This window comes from Ptychodera flava, chromosome 6, assembly GCF_041260155.1.
Source record: "Ptychodera flava strain L36383 chromosome 6, AS_Pfla_20210202, whole genome shotgun sequence".
In the NCBI taxonomy this organism is placed as follows: Eukaryota; Metazoa; Hemichordata; class Enteropneusta; family Ptychoderidae; genus Ptychodera; species Ptychodera flava.
The window spans coordinates 21,517,487-21,537,470 of NC_091933.1; the positions used below are offsets into that span (position 1 = coordinate 21,517,487).

At 36.7% G+C, this 19,984-nt stretch overlaps 1 protein-coding gene across 3 annotated transcripts in view; it reads right to left on the reverse strand.

Annotated features, from left to right (window-relative positions):
• Nucleotides 1-19,984, reverse strand: part of LOC139135145 (protein NEDD1-like) — a 53,520-nt gene that overhangs the window by 16,669 nt on the left and 16,867 nt on the right. For 2 of the 3 annotated variants that reach the window (XM_070702398.1, XM_070702399.1), the window contains exons 8-12: nucleotides 19,250-19,433; nucleotides 15,932-16,137; nucleotides 14,989-15,383; nucleotides 9,957-10,023; nucleotides 765-8,914 (exon numbers count right to left, since the gene is read on the reverse strand). In XM_070702398.1, coding sequence (XP_070558499.1) covers nucleotides 8,810-8,914; nucleotides 9,957-10,023; nucleotides 14,989-15,383; nucleotides 15,932-16,137; nucleotides 19,250-19,433 — 957 coding nt within the window. In that variant the 3' untranslated portion in view covers nucleotides 765-8,809. Of the gene's footprint in view, nucleotides 1-764; nucleotides 8,915-9,956; nucleotides 10,024-14,988; nucleotides 15,384-15,931; nucleotides 16,138-19,249; nucleotides 19,434-19,984 lie in introns of those variants that run through there. The other variant, XM_070702400.1, reaches the window with a different exon arrangement.

A 19,984-nucleotide genomic window follows, 5' to 3' on the forward strand; every position in this document is an offset into this window, starting at 1 on the left:
ATCAAGATTTTGGGAAAAAATTTGAAAAAAATTGTCTGCGTAATATTTTATAAATCTGACAAAATTTGACTTTGGCACTCAAATTGAACTTGCAGGGTTCTTGTATGGCTGTAACAGTTTATGTATTTTCCAGTATTTTTATCGTCTTCATGAATATGCAGTTTTTTTATTCTGTTACCCAAAATCATGTAAATATGAAGCCTGTAAGTGTGTTGTATATATATCATATGTATGACATATGTACATAATTTATTCAGGAAGTTTGGACGCTGACGCAAGTAGGACAGCGTGAACTCACGTGAAGAGACATTGTAACAGGCAGATACATTGGGGAATCTGTGAATGGATGAAAAAGTCTTGACTTGGGGTAGTCTTTTAAGAGACGCAAGCCCTTTTTTCCAATATTATACATTTAACTCACCCTTGAACAAATTTCAATTATTAAAATTGCCCCCCTCCTGAATTGAGATGCAGACACCAATTTTAAATCTATTACATGAGGAAAAAAGCTAGAGCATACATGACCATGAATTAGAGGGCTTCACACAGTATTGATATAAACAACACCTGTTACTGTTATGTGATTCAAATCAAATCTGCATGTACATGTATCTCTCTGACACAAACATAAATTATATCATACACTGACGACACTACAGTCATATCATTTTCAATATGGACACAACAAAGTCCAATGAAATACAGCACACATCACTCATCTGTTTGGAACAAACAGCAAACTAACAAACTGAGAAATACTAGTATTTCATAGATAACTGTGGAATCTTTTATTCATCCAAGATTTGTTTCATTTCTTAAAAAAAATTCTGCCATTCACAGGAAAAAGTACAAGACCTGAATCCTATGTCAAGACCTACCTTAGTTGCCCGCTTTCTAGCCCAACCCACCCTACACATTTTGATATAATCCCTGCTTAAATAGATAATGCGCTTTATACATTGTCATCTACCTACACGCTGTGCAGCATACACTTTTTGTCTATATTATCCCTTTGTAGAAATTTATAGTATCTCTTATAGATGTACTTATACTATGGGTAACCTAATGGATGGCTGGCAGACTTTTACAAAGCAATGGCTAGACAGAACAACTGTCAGTGTGCTCTGATGAATTTGAGGTTAACAAACACAATGCATATTGCTTACCAGCAAACCGTCAACAAATCAAGTATTTTGTCCCCATTCATACAAAAAGGCTCAATATATAATGCAAGACCTTTTCTGTAGCAAGAAATATGTTCACATCCAAAAGGTTAAATACAATTGTGTACAAAAATCTGCATTTTAAATAGAAACAAAGGAATACAGAAAATTGCAAAAAGTAAACTTTGAACTTGTAAGGCAAATCTGAAACTAGTACATGTGACTGGTTAAAAAAATACAAACGATCAAATCATCCCCATCATCGTAAAGAAATAGCGAGTTTCTATAATTTTAGATTCTTACTCTGCGGTAAATCACACTAATAATTGGCAAAAAATGCATTTCTTAGTGGTGAAGTGCTTGATAACAAATATGTACAACAAATTTCCTTATTTTTCATAAGCTGAAAAGAATCTCTTTTCCAAGACTCACTCATGTCATAATAATAAGGCTGCACACCTGTTTGTGGGCAATGACAAAAGTGATGGACTTCCATATCTAATGGTTGCGTCTTGAATGCTGTCGCCTCCATTTCCCTATATATCTGGGTCAACTTGTCCATTGAAAACTATAGGGAGATACCCATGTCTGGTGGTAGATGGGTTGAAAACTGAAATCTATGCCATCAACATTTGAGAAACAGAACAATTGAACATGCAATTTATTCTGAGAGGGTTGTTTGCCTGGGATATGGCGTTTTTCTTTATTCTGGACTCAACTCTGCTGTGACTTGGAAAGTGGAGTGATGGCAACAGATGAGCAAATTGTGTAAACACCATACCCTTTTCCACCATATGCTCCAACATGTAGAATCCGTGTTTTTGAGTGGCTATGCGACAGCATACCACCATGCTGTTGAATGTCAATCTCAATTATACATGCAAGTATATGCATGATGTCACTGAAGCTAGAGTTGTGCAACGTTTGGATTACAACAGCTGTGAACCTCTTTTTCTATTTTCACTCTCCATTATAATATTATGTTTGTTTAATTGGCATTTCATGTGTAAAAGAATAAGTTTCCAGTTGTCAATAATAACACCATCGTAACAAGCTTTTTTATCCAATATATAGGTACTAGACTCCTAGTAATATTTACATTCTCTACTGGGTCACTCATGCAACATCCTAGTCTAAGATCAGGTGTATATGTACATGATGTAAATAGGGTGTGTTAAGAAACGAAGCAACGGTGAATCCCTTACAATTTCACAATGCCATTTTAGAATGCCCAGGGGAAGACGAATGACATGACAAGACCATGGGTAAGTTATCGGCATTATTGGACGACTGACGGAAGATGCTGTGAAGACTCGATGTTAAGAGCCCTCATATGATGATTGACTTGGGAGTCTTGGTGATTTGGTATTCAAGTACCTCCGCATATCTCACACCAATGACACAAGGAAATGATGAAGGACAAACAGAGAGAAGGAGACACAGGACTCACAAATTTCATATCGACAAATATAATATGTGCAATAAAATACAGAATAACAGAATGGAAATACAGAATAACAGAATGGTTGACATTTCTAAATCTATACTTGAATATCATACCTGTGGAATAAACAGGATAATTTTTTCTTGAAAAATGTCGACTCAAAATAAAGTCATTGGATTATCTCATAGGTATAATGATGATACACATAAAACCTGATAAAGGATTTCCTTGTTTTCACCTGCGCTGCGTATCCAGGGGCTTTGGACAGAAACTGAGGCTGTTGTCATGGTGATTTGAGGCCGCCAACGTCAAACATCAGGGGTGTGATTTGCATTCAGAGCAGTGTTTACCAGAGTGGACAGTAACTGACAGGAATTGATGAGGCTGTTGTCTTCATCACAAAGAGTGAGGATAGGAATTTCAAATCAAAAACTATAACCATCAGAGCTGTCAGTATCTGGGGAGTTGCATGTCTGTACGTCGACATCAAACTTTTTACGAGACATGAATACCAAAAAAATCTTAAAACCAAACAAAAGATAAACTATGTGCAGTAAGTGGCACAAACCGATGATTCTGTTTTCTCAGTTGCTAAGAGCATGGACAGGAATTTCAAATCAAAATCATGAATATAAATGTTGTTTAACGTCCGGCGACTTACATTGTTAACTGCCAACATTTCTCTATTCACATGAAATGAATTCAGAAAATCAAATTACATACTGAACAACGAGTGGACAGCAACTGACCATGTTCTTTTCTTAAAAAGAGTGTGGATGGGACTTTTGCGGCAAAACATGAATATCAATGTGGTTAGTTTATGGTGATTTACCAGTCCACTTGAAAACATTAAACAATATATGAGACAGGAATACAAATATCAAATTTTTCATTCTAAGCTGAACTCTGCAAGCCAAGTTCCCTGAGATTCATAGCTACACACTCTTCTTGAATACCCTGGGCTAACTGCTATATAATTGCGACGCTACGTCATTATTTTTCATGAGACTTTTTTCTCCCTGCAGAGCTTGTGGCTTGACCTCTGAGATACCTCTTCCTGACGTGAACCGACTACATCATGCATTCAACCATCTGTCAAGACTCTTCCATGAGAAACACCGAGACTGCCATCAATTATTCACAGCAACATCTCAGAGGCACTCGGTGGAATAACGCCTGTGTGAAAAACAATCTACAGCAGGCTACTTTTGCTTTATTAGCGAGTCTCCATTTTGAATATTTTAAAATGGGAACGAATTTCCACATTGTGACCCCAAACGACTTGCCATGGCCACCAGCAAAATATTGATGAAGAATACATTATATTAAATGTCAGATTTTCTCATGGTTGGCAGTTTCCACACCAGTGCCATGAGTTAATTTTTTTATGATAGATGTGTTTTGCATTGTACTTCGGAATGCCTCTTGTATTTGGTGTAACTGTAAACAAGGCATCAACAATGAAAGACTTTATGACGCAAGAAAGATAAAACATCTGTTCCCCTCAATTTTATAGACCTTGACATCTCTAGTGTCATTGTACATCCATGTACTGTACTGCATTGCAGAAAATAAGTTACAAAACTTAAACTAAGGCTAAAAGTTTGCATATAACTACATGTCTACTTCAACACTCCATATGATAGAATGACTACAGAATAAAATTGAGCACAGAACCAACAACACCCTCCCAAAAAAAAAAGAAAAGAAAAAAAGAAACCAAAGTTTCATTTCACTTGAAAGTCAAACTGTCAGAGAAGTGATTAATCATTCTGCTTACAAGCATGTAAATTTGTCTGACATGCTAGGCAAACACTATGCAAATTTTAATCTTCACTGGAGACAGTTATCTTTCAAGGAAGACATAGACGCTGTGTGACCTTGCGATGATAGGGAAAGGTCAGCTGGGGTTTTCTTGCAATCAAATTTGACACTTGTAATATCCCTTTTTTTTTCATCAAAACATCCCTTTCATATTTGTCTGTCCAATTATAATGTCAACATATCACAAAATGCAATAGAGCTGACTAGGCATTTTTGAAAATTCAAACTATCATGAGACTTTGGTTTGGTCATATAGAGGGACTGTGGTCATCTTTAACAGGCACTGTGTCAGTCTATGTGATGGCTATTTGTTATTGGCTGCAGGTAAATTCAAAATGCAGTCATGTGGACAGACTGGGAGCTGTTTGCTGACGAGCACTTAGTAATTGAGGCTACACAACAGTCAACCAAATGCTGATTACAAACAAACGAATGCTTTATCCAGAAAGTAAGTAATCAAGGTTTCTAAACGCATCATCTGTCAGATCCATCCATGCTCCTCAAGGATCTAGCCATGCCCTAGTTTCTGCTTGCCCTGACGTCCGACACAAAGTGATGCGCAATTGATAGACCTGAAAAACTAATTAGAAGTCTAGCGCCAGCTGTACACGACTCTAAATGCCTTGCCACACGTGACATCACTCATTAATCACTTCCAGTGTGACTTCAAATTGTCTCATGGCACTCTATTTGCACAGTGTATGAGTGCACCTCTTATGCTTAGAATACAAACCGGACAACTTTGCTAAGTAGATGCAGGACATTCAGATAAAAGACACATTCATCCATCTATAAAGTAAACCAAATTTACAAAGCATAAAAATGTTTTTGCAACTTTCAACTGTATTATATATCATCAGTTGCATGCCAGGAAGTAAACTCTTTTCCGTGTGATGCATTTTGGGAACAATCCCATGTGACATCAACAACATGAAATTACGCTACACAAGAACTCTTAACCTTTTGAATGATGTCCACAGGCCTGATGACCGATGACATCATGATGGCAACCGGTATCCCTGCAGTGTTAAAGAGTTAGAAGATTACACTGTACTATTAAATCTCATCACTATTGAAATGCAATATCTATAATATTTATATTGCCAGCAAATGGTAGGATTGTAAATAACCATGCTTGGGGGGGGTTGGGGGGGGGGGGGGTTGGGTTACACCACCTTTATTCCTAAAAAAATTTTCACTTCAACCTAACCACATTCAAGGACAATTTATTTCTTCTGAAGAAAAATTTAATCCACAGAAGATTGATTTCTGTGAATGTACAGCACAGATAAATGTCATGGAGTCACATGACAAGTAGAATTCTCTGTCTGGTTTGAATATCTGATGAGAGCAAGAAGTAGATGCTCACTGATTTGTCTAGAGGGCAAAGTACATTTCAATATGTAATATGATTTTTCCTTTCCGGAAAACATAAGTATTTGACATCTAATGTAAAAGCCTTCTCAGTCTGGTGATGCTAATTGCTTCAGCAGAGATCATCTGAACCCGCAGAAACCGAGATTTCAGAGTAAGAAATTTAGATAAGAGGGTCCATGCACTCCAAGTCAATCTAAAATTCAAGGACTTTTTCAGCAATTTTCAAGGACCGTTTTGAGTCCAAAAATAACCTTTCCCAGGTATCATTTTACATATCATTTTTAAAATCTCACGACTGATCATCTTGTCATTTTTGAAAATTGTGGATAGATCATCAATTTTTCAGGACCCAATTTCCTTTTCAAGGACTTTTTCAGGACTTTACAGGAAGCTTTAAAATTCAAGCACTTCTCAAGGACTTTCCAGAAGCCTACCAACCTTGTCTAAGATGTGAGCTGATATGTGACGACAGCTTGTCCATCCACTGTACAAGGTGTATCCTGATTCCCCAAATTATGGATTTCAATATTTAGGAAAATAACTTCAAAAATGGACTAGTCAGAGTCCACATGGTTGACTGTGCTTTATGAAGGCAACAATTGGGGGCCGTCGCCTGAGGATACAAAAACTGTTTATGTCATACGGTTCAACAAATTCAATAAATCAAAGCAAACAGGGCAAATAACTGAGTTTTAAATATTTGAATTTCTCAAAATAGTTACAACAGATAGGAGGTATGGTTAAGCAGAGGGGGGGGGGGAAATGACCTCTTGAACACTTTATGTTACCTGGACTTGATGGCTTAGGGTGTACTACTCCCTACACCACACGTATTCTACCATGGATATAGAATGAGCTGGATTTGAAATGCAAATCACCTCCCACTGACTGATATGACTGTACATGGCATTTTGCTTCGCTGAAAAATGGATACAAATCTGTTGATGTCAGCACAAATATCTCACGCTTCAGACATGTGATGCAGTGATAGGCAATATCTATTTATAGTCAGGTGTATTCGAGAATACATAAACCCAGCACCGGGTAATGTTCTCCAGGCATTTTGCACCAAATTCAAATAAATTTTAACTTTAAGCACAGGCCTCTTTAGACTGTGTGACCTACTTTTTGGGGGACATATGTAGATTCCCACATACACATTATGACCTACTTTATCAGAGAATTTTTTTTAAGTCTCCACTGAAATTTCACACCGCATTTCCTCTCTCTTCTTAAATTTTGTTCCCTTGTGAAGCCTGAAGTCAATAATCAGAATTTTATTGCGTCAATGTATCTTAACCTTGAACGCTACACTCTTATCAGTTGTGCTTTTATCTTGAAAAGTTACAGAATTGAGTTGAGGTTTAACGGTCTCCCCATTCCTCCATAAAAGAAAACAAACCCCACATCGTGGGAATGGAAAATATATTTTTCTTATATTAATGTTAGTTTTATTTTATGGTTTTTTTTATAGATATTTGGCTATTCAATGCTGAAAGTGAAAGAACAATAAATCAAAACCAGAAAGTCGATGCCAAAGCTCTAGCTCCTGAACAGTGACAAAAGAATTTTTTATTCTTTTTTCATATACACTGAAATCCTGTGAAGACAGCTTTGATGATTTGGAGACTAGCATGTGCAAACTCCAGAATCACATTTTACTTCCACTACTACAAAATTTTGCAGTCCCTGATGCTGAACATACAACCATTACGATGAATTAATTTTGACAATAAAAGTTCACAGATATCCATAAAAAGAATAGGCCACATGAAGTTAATACTGACAGACAAGTCATTTTATTTGGGGATCAAATTTCCAACCTCTCAGGGGCAACCACACACTGGAGTATCTTGTCAATGTCAAGTACCTGCATATATATTAGCCTTTTGCATTTCAATCTACTCTTTGCTCTCAGGATATGCGGTACACCCAACATGAATTACTGTGCATCTGTGTGTGGGCCAAGGATAGTCTCTGTTTGTTTTCATTAAAACGAACACTTGGGACTTTCAGTTATATGGCTGCTGCTATTTTTGAAGTTCAGACCCACACGAAGGGATAATAGGAAAGTCATGGTCACAAGTTAACTGCAGTCTCACATATCTGAACCCTTTCATCATCACTGACTAACCATTTTTTCCCCCTTACTCGGGACTCAAAATATGTTTTCCAATGACACGGGCAAACAATTTTGAAAAGACAAAAATGACTATAGAATTTGACTCAGACTGAAAATTATCTAACTAATCCCCACAGGTAGATTCTGGTAAAAGAAGACAAGCATAAATAGTTGTCAAAGAAAAACAAAACTAGCCGGGAAAGCAAACCCTGTTCCTTAGAAAGACAGTTTGATTCTCTGCTATCAAATGGTCACATTACACTATACAAATTGACATCTCCCAGTGGTAAAATTGTCAATAGTATCTACAAAGAGTATACAAACACCAAAAGTTAAATATACATTACACAAGACGTGGGTGGGAAAAACAATGCCATGAGCTGCTGAAAATTGCTTCTGTCTTCTTGGGTACTTTGCTCTATTTTAATAACCATGTGGCCGAGCGGATGTGGAGGTCAGAGGTCGCTGATAGCATTGACTCATCTTTGACACTTTCCATTCATATCAAATGTTCACCGATACTCCAGTGTCAGTTTTCCGTTGCTTGGTTTTAATGACCTAAGGCCTGTCTGGGGCCTGTTTGCATTAGAAACTTGAGATCAAGGTCTCATATCACCTAGATTCTGTTATGGATACAAATGATGCAGGGGGTGTGTGAAAGTGACAGGCAGACAACCTTCTTTCCCAGCACTTGAACACAGACGGTTTAAGTTTCGTTCCCTCTTTAAACCGTAACTTTGTCTGTGTTAGGTCACTGACCGTAAACTTGAACCCAGCGTCATCATTTCAGAGAGAAAACTGATCATGTACTTCCGCTGCACAGCCCCTCTGCCCATATCTTCCACTTACTTGTGTCAGCTTGTTGTTGCACGGCTGAGTTCAGAACTTGGTTTTCAGGAGTCTGTTTTCTTCCTTTAGTCTCTCAATTTCAGCTATGAGGGCCTCATTCACTGAGTACTTGGCCATCTCTGCCTTCATTTCATTCTGGTGGAGACAATGAAACAAAGATGAGACACGAATAAATCATCTATCAATGTACAAGATGCAGGAATGGGCTAACAGAAATAACTACATAGCTACTTAGAATAATGAACTTTTTATAGGGTGTTATTGTTGAGTGTAAAAATGATCTATTGTAGTTATTTTCTGTCCTGTCTTTTTGGGGGATATTTAAATTAAAACCACACCCAACCACACCAAATTGTGTTTTATACTCATCAATATTTTATTCCCCCTTTCAAAACTCTCACATGATCAGGGTGCCGGTTGAAAATGGTTTGTTCCGGCAAACACATATCAGTTTACTCAGTGACGGAGCTGCCTACTGAGTTTGTTGGATTCCGAATCAGTCTTCAGACAATGAAACAGGACTCTTGTTGAGATTAATGTCGAGACACATCGCAAACTGCTCAGCTAAGTTTGCTGCGTAATTAAATTTGGCATGCTCAATATACCCACCTAAGCCGTAACATGCAAATGTACTTTTGCTTATAAATGCTTTTAGCATTCTGAATACGCATTGTTGAAGAGCAAAACTGATACCACTAATGCTCTAACCACAACCACTTCAACAAATACCTGATTCATCACTTCATGATTTATTGTGTTACAATTGGCAACTGACCAGATTAATTATTAGGACAGCAGTAATGACCTATTAAAATTCACTGTGTGTATTTTAATGGAGTACAACTACTTTTGTCCTGAAGACTTTTATAGATGAGGTAATTTCTGTTCAAATAACAACTGGTGCAGTCGTCAAAACAAACACAGCCTCCACACCCAAACAAAAACAATGGAAAGTACATCACATGAGGAGTCCTGATGACAAACTGGCATTTGAAGAGAAAGCAAACTATCGTCCAAATGAAAGGTCACTTGGATGTCAAAGGTACATGAATATTCATACACTGATAACCAATCATCACCATCAGATTTATGTACTAATACTTTATAATGTAAAGTTTATTCACGATGTAAACCTCAAGCACAATAGATGTGCGGGAAGACAAACACTAAAACCTACCATTTGTATCTGGAACTGTCTTAGCATTTCAACTTGCAGATTGACTATGTCCCTATGAAGTGATATCCTGCAAGAGGAAAGAGTAAACTGGTGAACAGGTTCTATGGTCTGAGTGATACCATGACACACTGAAAATGAGGTTTTCTGTTTAAGCCTTTGAGTCCTGTAATTTTTCCCACCAAAACTTTACTGCCCCAATTTTTTTTTAAATTTTCCTGAAATTTTTTGATAATTTTGGACCAAATGGACATTACATTTCATTGGCTACCTACAGTTTGTTATCAAAATTTAGACAAAAATCTGAAAAAAATTGACATGGAGTATATTTTCTAAAGGTGAAAAAAGGGTTAAAAAAAACTACAGTGTACAGGAAATTCAAGGTTTGCACAGTCATTCCTACAGAGCAAACTCTCCTACAGAGTGACTTGAAGGAAATACATATACATAGTTTATCAGAAGTAATCCGCTGAACCACTGTAGGAAACTACAAAATGTGCTGAATTTCACCACCCATGCTGGACATTTTATTGGCATTTCCGTCTACAGTTTCAGGTTTCTGTGGGTTTGGGATTCAGGGGATGTGGGAAGAAATTAGCCACAAAATGAAAAGTTAACCATCAGTGTTGGACAATATTTATAACATTTTGGTTTATAGCCTTGGGTTCCTGTGGGTTTCTGGTTTTGAAGTTGTGGGAAGAAGTTAGCCACTGAAATATCAGGAAGTTATCAAAACTGTAGTGTTCAATTTCAAATCGCAGTAGCAAAATTAGGGTTTACGTCCCACAGGAAATTACATGTTCTGTGGTATATTTGCAACAATCTCTTGTTATTAAAGACAATTATGAATTAAAAATAAAGGAATGAGATGAAAAGAACATGTAATCTTTATAAATATTTACACTTTATAAAAAATAATGCTCAATGAAACAAAAAAAAACAACATGTAATGCTGAAAATCAAAATGTAATAGGAAGATGGTTTCTGTCAAAATTTATGCAGGGTTTTACTTTGATATCTCGGGAGGGCCATTTGCAACCTGACTGTAGACATTGAGGACCTTTGAAAGTAAGTAACGGATAGACTCTTTAACCCTTAAGACGCTATAGACTTTCATGCAATGTAGCCTACCATGCGAAGAACTTTTTGAACCAATAAACTTGACATGTTACACTTCTTTTAGACAGGTACAGTGTGTTTCCTGTGATTGGAAGCCCAGCCAAACCACTATGAATTTCAAAGATCAGGAAATGGAGAAGCTTTGAGAAGTCTTTCCATGTTTGGTTTAGCAAATGGGGGTGGGAAAATGGGCTTAAAATGCACATTTTTGGTTCAAAATGTATTGAAAATGAATAAAAGACTCTAAAAATAGATCTTATAGTCCAAAAACCTGCAAACTTTAACACATTTTAAATGTCATGAAAAGACACATATTTTGGTGAAAATTTTCAGCAGCGGAACTTATCAAATGTAAATAATAAACAAACAAACAATTGTTGATATTTGTCAATAATACAAATACCACATACCCTTCAACACAGCTACACAAAAGCATATAACACAAGTGAAATATAGCTCAAGACACAATTTTAATCAGCAATATGATTGAATTTCGTAAACAACATCTTATATTCATTTGTCGTTTATTTATTTGTTTGTTTGTTTGTTTGTTTGTTTGTGTATTTCTTTCTGCATCGAAAGGTGAAACCATGTAACCATGAAAAATCTTTGTTTTTATTTTTTGCTCACGTGTTTACACACGTGGGCATATGTCGCAGCGATGTCTGTCTGTCTGTCCGTCTGTCTGTCTGTCTGTCTGTCTGTCTGTTGGTCCATTATCTCAAAAACGGCTTATCAGATCAATATCAAATCTGGTACATATATTCAGTTAGCAAATGGCAAGAACTGATTAGTTTTTGGTGGGTGTGGCTTGCATAGTTTTTGCTCATTTGCGTAATTAGTGATTTTAGAAAAAATGGATATATATTAAAAACGACTACACACAATTTGATGAGATTTGCTACAAATGTTGATCACACCAAGATATATCAGCAGTGGGAACCATTAAGGGTGACATGAAAGATAAATGCTAATTTGCATATTTAATGAACTTTCCTAACTAGGGATATATGTCTGATTTGACTCGATCAAAATTAACCAAACTTGGTATGTATATTAAAGATACTATGATTTAACATTATTGAAAGTCATTAAGCGTTTTAATTTCAGCCAATTCCTAATTTGCATATTTCATGAACTTTGTTAATTAGGAATATATATTTGAAATGACTGGACCAAAGTTGATGAAACTTGCTACATGTATTGAAGCCACTATGGTACAACATTTTTGAAAGTCGTTAAACATTTTTACTTCAGCCAATTCCGAATTTGCATATTTAATGAATTTTCCCAATTAGGGATATATATCTGAATTAACTTGATTGTAGTTGTTCAAACTTACTATATACATCAAAGATACTGTGATATAACATTATTGAAAGTCAAAAGACATTTTTACTTCAGCCAAAACCTAATTTTAATATTAAATGAATTTTCATAATTAGGGATATTTATCTGAATGGACTTGATCAAAATTGATGAAACTTGCTATGTACATTAAAGACTCTATAATACAATATTATTGAAAGTCATCAAGCATTTTCTCTTCAGCCAATTCCTAATTTGCATATATAATGAACTTTCCTAATTAGAGATATATATCTGAATTGACTTGACCTAAGTTGACAAAATTTGCTATACATATTGCAGATACCATGATACAACATTCACATCACTAAGCATTTTTACTAAAGCCACTTCCTAATTTACATATTTAATTAACTTTGCTTATTAGGGATATATACCAGGATTTACTTGATCAAAGTTGGCAAAACATGCTATGTACATTGATGATTATACCAGGTACTAGGTCAAAACAATATCGAAAGTCATTTCACATTTTCATGTCAGCTAATTTATAATTTGCATATCTAATGAGCTTTCACAGCTTGGCATATATGGCTTGAAGGACTTGGCCAACGGTAATTACACTTGCTAGATAAAGTGGTGATACAATAAGAGCAGTCAAATAACTTTAATATTTTTATTTCAGCTAATTACATATTTGTATACTTCATGACCTTTTAGAATTAATCGGCGGTGATTATTGTTCATTATGTTGATCATAATAATTTCAATGAAGTTGCAAACATGTGGCAAAGGTTCAAATTTACACATAACTTCAATATATAATGAAACACGTGAGCATTTACAGTTCATATCTGGTTTTATTTGGATTCTGATTGCTATCAGATATAATTCAATTGTTGTTGTTCTTGAATGAATATTGCCATTACAGTTAGAGAGGATATGTTTGAAAGATTTTGGCATTGCAAGTAAACACAAACAACATGAGCAAGCTGCCATCATTACAAGGCAATTCAAATCAGAGCCTGTATTCAGCTACGTTATTATTAGCTACCCTGTGATTGGTAAACGACGAAAAATTTCACCACAAAAACGCACTGCCTGAACTTCTGAGAAAATAAATTTGATTCAAGAACTAAATAAAATAAGTTTGAGGTACAATAAGAACGACATTTGCCTCTGAACGCTTTCGATAACCGTACTGGCCCTGACGTTTGATCGCGACGTCTCCGTAAATCATGACAGTCAATGTGAACACATACGAAAGTTTGATCACGTATTTTGACGAGCACGCAACATAATTCGCCAGTAAATGAACAGAAACCAATAGATATGATATAAATAATTACATATCGGGTATATTTTGACAAAAGAATATGTTATAGACGTCGGAATATGACGCGAGATCAACAGTTCGGAACGTGCCGTGTTGTACGTTTTGTACATACAAACCCGTGATCGGCGGCCATCTTGGCCGTCTCGATACATGGTGAAGAATGCCATGATACGAAAGTTTACTTGACATAAACAGACCTGATCGCTCCAAAATCACATGTTAAATTAAGATTTCGTGAAAATCCTTTCAAATTTCTTCATCATTAGTGTTTTCGGCCTAGAAAACCAAACTAACATACTCAAACTTTGAGCTTTCAGAGAGGCTGGTCAATGCGATGCTCCGTGGTGACGCCATTCAAGCCGCTGTTCAACTTCAAAATCACGTTCAGCCGATCAAAAAAAGTCTTCATTTTCTCAGAGATTATCCTCAAAAAATACCAAAATATGTCATTTCTATAAAGAAATGGCCAATAACTTGTCACAAAACGATCGTCTTTAGGATGTACAGCAGGAAAAAGCGTTCAGAATGTCTCTCACTTCGGCGAAGTCAGCGACCAGATCTGATTAGATATTCACGGTAAAAATAGTCGACCCGATTTCCTCGAAAGGTCGCTCAAATTACTGGAAATTGCCGTAGCTACAACTGATGATGTCATTATTTTAGTCCTTATATGGACCTGAAGTGGGTTCAAAGGGTAAGGAATGGATTTATTTGTCAGGTGACCTGTTAAACGCGGGAAATCAAGTTCCAAACTTTGCCTGAGCAAACCTCAGGCCGTGTACAGATATATCCGTGCATGGCGCTGAGTGTGAGTTGGGCGTGTACGGATATATATGGGCATGGCGTTTTAAGGGTTAATTAAAACAGATTTTGTCCCCCAGATATTTAATGACAAACGATTTATAAATAACTGGGAGATCAGAGGCTAGGTGTAGACTTATTTTGTGTGTATTGATGGTTTACAATGGAGATCTTTTGTCCTTGAAATTCCTCCGATAACATAGATTTCTAGCTTGTTCAAACATGAAAGCTATATCCTGTCTTTCCTTTGTCGACACCGTAAATGACCACCAAATAATTCATCAACACAATAACACGTTTCAAGAGAGAAATGTAGCTATAATTGTCAATCAATGGCAAAACTGTCAGTCTGTACATGATGAAAACAATGCACTATGACTCACAGGATTGTGAAGTATGTTTCAATGCACAGCATTTCATTGGAATCCACAGCTTCCAATGGAAGGTTTACACAGCTTAATCAGAGCTCACCTAGCGTCCTCCACCGCATCTTCTATCATACTCTTGATAAATTCAACTTGGAATGGCTGAAATTGCTGAGGGGCAGCGGATCCACCGACGGCACCGCCACTGACACCCATCCTCCCATCGGGATCATCCCCTGCTGCACCATTATACATGTGACTCCCTGAGAAAGTTGGCAGTGTGCTTCTGGAGGATGAACGAGGGGATGCGCCCGCTGCTGTGGATGATGACGGTGGTGGTGGCGATGGTGGAACATCATTGACGATGGGCGTCTTTCTGGATACCGGCGCTCTGTCCGGTAGTTCATGGGTTGCTGGCGATGGGACTGTGTGCCTTGTCGATGCAATGCTGGCTGCGTTGTGGTAGGGTGACTGTGCTGTGTGTTGGGTTGATCTGGCAGGCTATCAAAAAAACATTCTTTGAATTATCAAATCTGCATGGATGTTTACTTAGATCTCTCAATTTGTACAACATCAATATGATAAAGTTGCTATACATTAATAAATATTTTAGTAGCATATTTTGTACCATCTTCTAAAGAGTTATATATTGAGTACAGCAATAACATCATCCTGCAGGTTTACTGCAGAGTAAATGTTGTATTCTGACCACTACAGAGTTCTATGGACACTGAAGAAGTCAAGTCATGGCAGTACAAACAAATACAAACATGTCCACGGAACACACATATTTCTATGAACTCTTTCTGAACATGATTTCGTTTTAAAGCAGGGTCTGTTCGATTTGAGGTTACAACTATTTGAATTACCTGTACTCTGTTCTTGTTCCCATTATATGTACATGGGTTCAGTATAGTCTCTGAACACAAAATCTTTTAATTCAACACTGATGGATGATCAGGACACTTTACATATAAAAGTCTCAGCACATCACACTATCAGGATCATACTGTACAGATAGTACAAAATCCCCCCAGTCTGATACTTACAGATGGCTTGTAAGGTGAAGAAACACTTGTGATGATCGGTGTTGGCTCCTCATAGGCATATGGCTCATGTGGAACGTGACCCTCTTGTTGAGCTAACTGTTGGGAGTACACAGGACTTGCATTGTAGGCATTGCCAGAGCTGCCTGGGTTCCTTGTCATTGGAGGCACATTGGTCATATTGTCCGACAGAGGTGAGAAAATAGAACCTGTCACCCAGAGAGAATTTGTGAAAAAAATAATTTAAATTTTGAATGCTAATGTAGGGAAAGCTGTCGTAACTGAACAACAATTAGACTGAAAACTTTGGATTTGCACAGAACTTTTAAAAGAAGCTACGTATTCACATTTATACAGTGACTTTAAATGAGAAACATTTGATGGTAATTTAAATGAAAGCTGATAATATTATCTGCATTCCTCTATGGCAAATTTTCAATGTTGTTTGGTATAAATCAGTGTGCAATCTTGGCTGAAATGAATGCTGTTGACTCAAGAATGTTCCTTGTGACATAACAAAAATTTTACATACTACACATACTGGTATTGGGCTGACACGAAAAGAAATTTCCAAAAATTCCTAAACTGACTCAAAGATTTATGAAGTTAGAGGGCATACAGGTAAATCTACACAGTACGACGGTAAAACTTTTAGAAGAATGACACCATGATCACCTTTGCATGTGAACTTGGCATGTAGCAGTTATCAAAAACCTAGGCCGGCAAAATTGGACATGGAATATGATCTAAACAATTTTTGTATTCAAAATACCTGGCATTACACTGTACTGCAAATCACAAACAAACAATGACATTGTATTTGGGAAGGTTGTTACATAAAAGCATATTATTTATAACTTTAAGATGTGTTAATTCCCTTGACTGACAAGTCCAAACAAGTAAAATGGAATATGGGTACAAAAGAAGTAAAAGGTACCAAATTAAAGAAAGGGATCTCACTTTTATGATAAATCATAGGCTTCAACAAAATACCTTTTGTAGTTCAATGTTTGCGTCATTCTGTTCAGGCTTTTTATGTTCGCCGTGGTAGAGAATTTCAACAACATTTCCCTTTGAAAGGTCATTTTATCATGATTGAGTCAAGTGACCGGACACAAAAGGTACTGCAGCATGTACATGTTCACTCTTTTGAGAAAAATTCAGTCAAGTTTAAGGGCCAGTAGCCGTTTCTTTTGATGCTTTTCTTCACTACTTTTGTTCTGCGTGACAACTCGAGTTTCCCCAAAGCATGTTAAAATGCACAGTATTCAGCTAGTCAACTAAGCCTGTACATGTGTGAACTGCATTGTTTTTGTTGAAAAGTGAATTCTGGTTCAGATTAGAAATCTAGTGGATGCCGCGTTGACAAGCTAAATAGTAGATTTTTTGACATGCTCTGGAGAGTAGAACAAGATCTTGACATTGACATACAGAACAAAAATGTGAAAAAAATACTCAAAAGTTGCAGATACCCCTGGCCCTTTATATATCTAAGTCTTCCTGTTTAAAATTTTTGGTGCTCATAAAATATTATTGGGTTATACTCTCACTTCTATAACATAACACCATTTTCACCATCTGTCAGCCCGATGTGTGACCCATTGGTGTTGTAAAAATTAACAAGCTCAATCACGTTTTAACTGCCATTCCATAAAAACTCCACTATCAACCCTACCACACTGAAATTATGAAACAGCTATCATAAAAAAAAACAAAAAAAAAACTACTTATTTTTAGTTTTATATTTTGAATACAGATTGACCAGTTTATAGCACTGCCCTTCAGTTGTTTTGTGCACAGAACGCATATAAATATCCAAATTTCTATGAAACTAATTTATATCAGTAGCCATAGTTTATGGTTGGCCACAATAAATGTATGAGAGTCAAGCATAAGTTAAGAACAGCTGTGCACTTTCACTGATTTCAGGTAATTTTTGATGTGATACACGAGATGTGAAACATTGCATGACCTACATTGGCAGAAATCAGCAATCTTTGAAGTATAGCATGGCTTACTGTCTCCTCACTTCAGAAATAACAATGGAGTTTGGATGTAAATGATGCTTAGACTTTTCATTGATCTTGGCATACTGTCCTGGCCTTGTGAATAATTATGAATGTTGCGAGTGAATTTGTGTTGAATAGAATTATTGGACGTGTTGTCAAATTGACACAAAAGATATCAAAATGCTGGAAATAGCATTCGGGTGGCCAACTTTGGAACATGGGCGAAAATAACACCCTCATGCTCACTAAACCACCATGCCCTTGAGGAAAGTTTGAATTACATAACATTTTTTCTTAGAGCAGATTAACTTTATTTCCCTTTGGTAAAGATAAAAGAGGCCAGCGAGGCTTTCACAACACAAATTTACCATACTTTCTCCAAACCTTGTTGTATTCCAGCCATTCTCTCTGTGACCTAGAACACCACAAGTGTGTTTGTCTTTGAACTAATCAAACATCTCACAGATTCAATGAAATGGCCTTGATATTCATTTCAAATATTTACATGCTGTCTGGACATTGGGAGTACATAAACCATACAAGTACTTGACAAAGACAGCATAAGACGGAAGGGGAGTGCTATATTTCCATTGGTGTTTCATAATCTATCATGGAATACAGTAACTGTAGCATAAAAGTTCAATGAAGAATGACACACTGATTTCATAAAGTTTGCCATGGACCAACGCACCCAACTGAATGTTTTAATTTTGATTAATGCTTTATTCCTCAAAGTTTCACCTTCAATTAAAAAAAGGTAAAGTCATTCAATTTGAACAACATTTGGGGGTAAAACCTCCAATCCACACACGCTGAATTGACTGATCTTTTAACAGTATCCATACCTATGTAAGACTTACTACAGTTTACATTGGACATTTGTCTGATTTGTGTGACTGACTTCCTCATGAGCGGAGAAACACACAATGGAACACCTGCCTTCTTTGTCATGCAGTGAGACAAATCTTCCTGGCTTGAAAAACAAAAGAATTCTATACAATCATAGAGGGCTCCTTGACACCTGCTGTCACAAAGCTGCACTGATTATGCCAGAATGTAAAGCACGTTTGCAAGTTTTCATACCAGCCATACAATTGAAACATTATCAGCATTATCAGCATTGACATAAAGCATGAGGAAATCAACAGAAAATCTTGAACATGAAAAAGGATCTAGAAATCTTAACGTATAAGGAAACAAAGTTCACTGCCCCATGCAGGGCATAACCTGCAAAACAAGTTACCCTCTCATCAGTGATATTTTTGAGTTTTTCGTCAGTCTGAATTTAGCTGCATGTTGCAATATTGCTTACCTATGGGTGAGAAAACTTCATTGTATCCACCCATCGGTTCTTGTGGTTGGTAATTGTTTTCCTGTTCGCTCTCTGGACTGTCAGACTCTGCGTTGCCGGAATCCACTCCTGTCTGTGCTGAGATTTTCTTGTTTTGCATAGTATTGTTGGTTGTCCGCGACGTTCTGCTGCTGACAGAGTCATTCTGAAACAGAAACAAGAAGGAAACACAACAAAATAATCAGACTTTTTAAAATACACATTTTTAAAGCATCATAACTTGACACTGGCAGCAGCTATCAATAAATACCATGAACGAAATTTCTTGAAAATCAAAGACGCAGTCTCACTAACGCTGAATTGTATCACAGAGGTTACTTTGCTTTTAAATCTGGTCAAGTCATTCAATATGCAATACTCATTATTAATGTGTGTCCTAAAATTTTTAAAATAACTGGATTTCTCTTTACTTTTGGACAGTTACACTGTTTCTGTTCTTGTATTACTGTTTAAAGGCATTCGTTGGCACCAGATTGTCTCATCAGAAAATTTGCCAACAAGATTATAATTTCAATGGAAAACAAAAGGCTATCACACCTCCATAATCCTCTTACAGACCAGAACAAAGGCGATCCCAGGGATCGCCAGAAATGGCTTTAAAGCCACACTTTTCAATCCCTGGTTCTCGCATTAGTGGAGTTCTCCTCCCAGTCAAACACATGGCCAGTACGATGTTTGATTTCTATTACATTAATT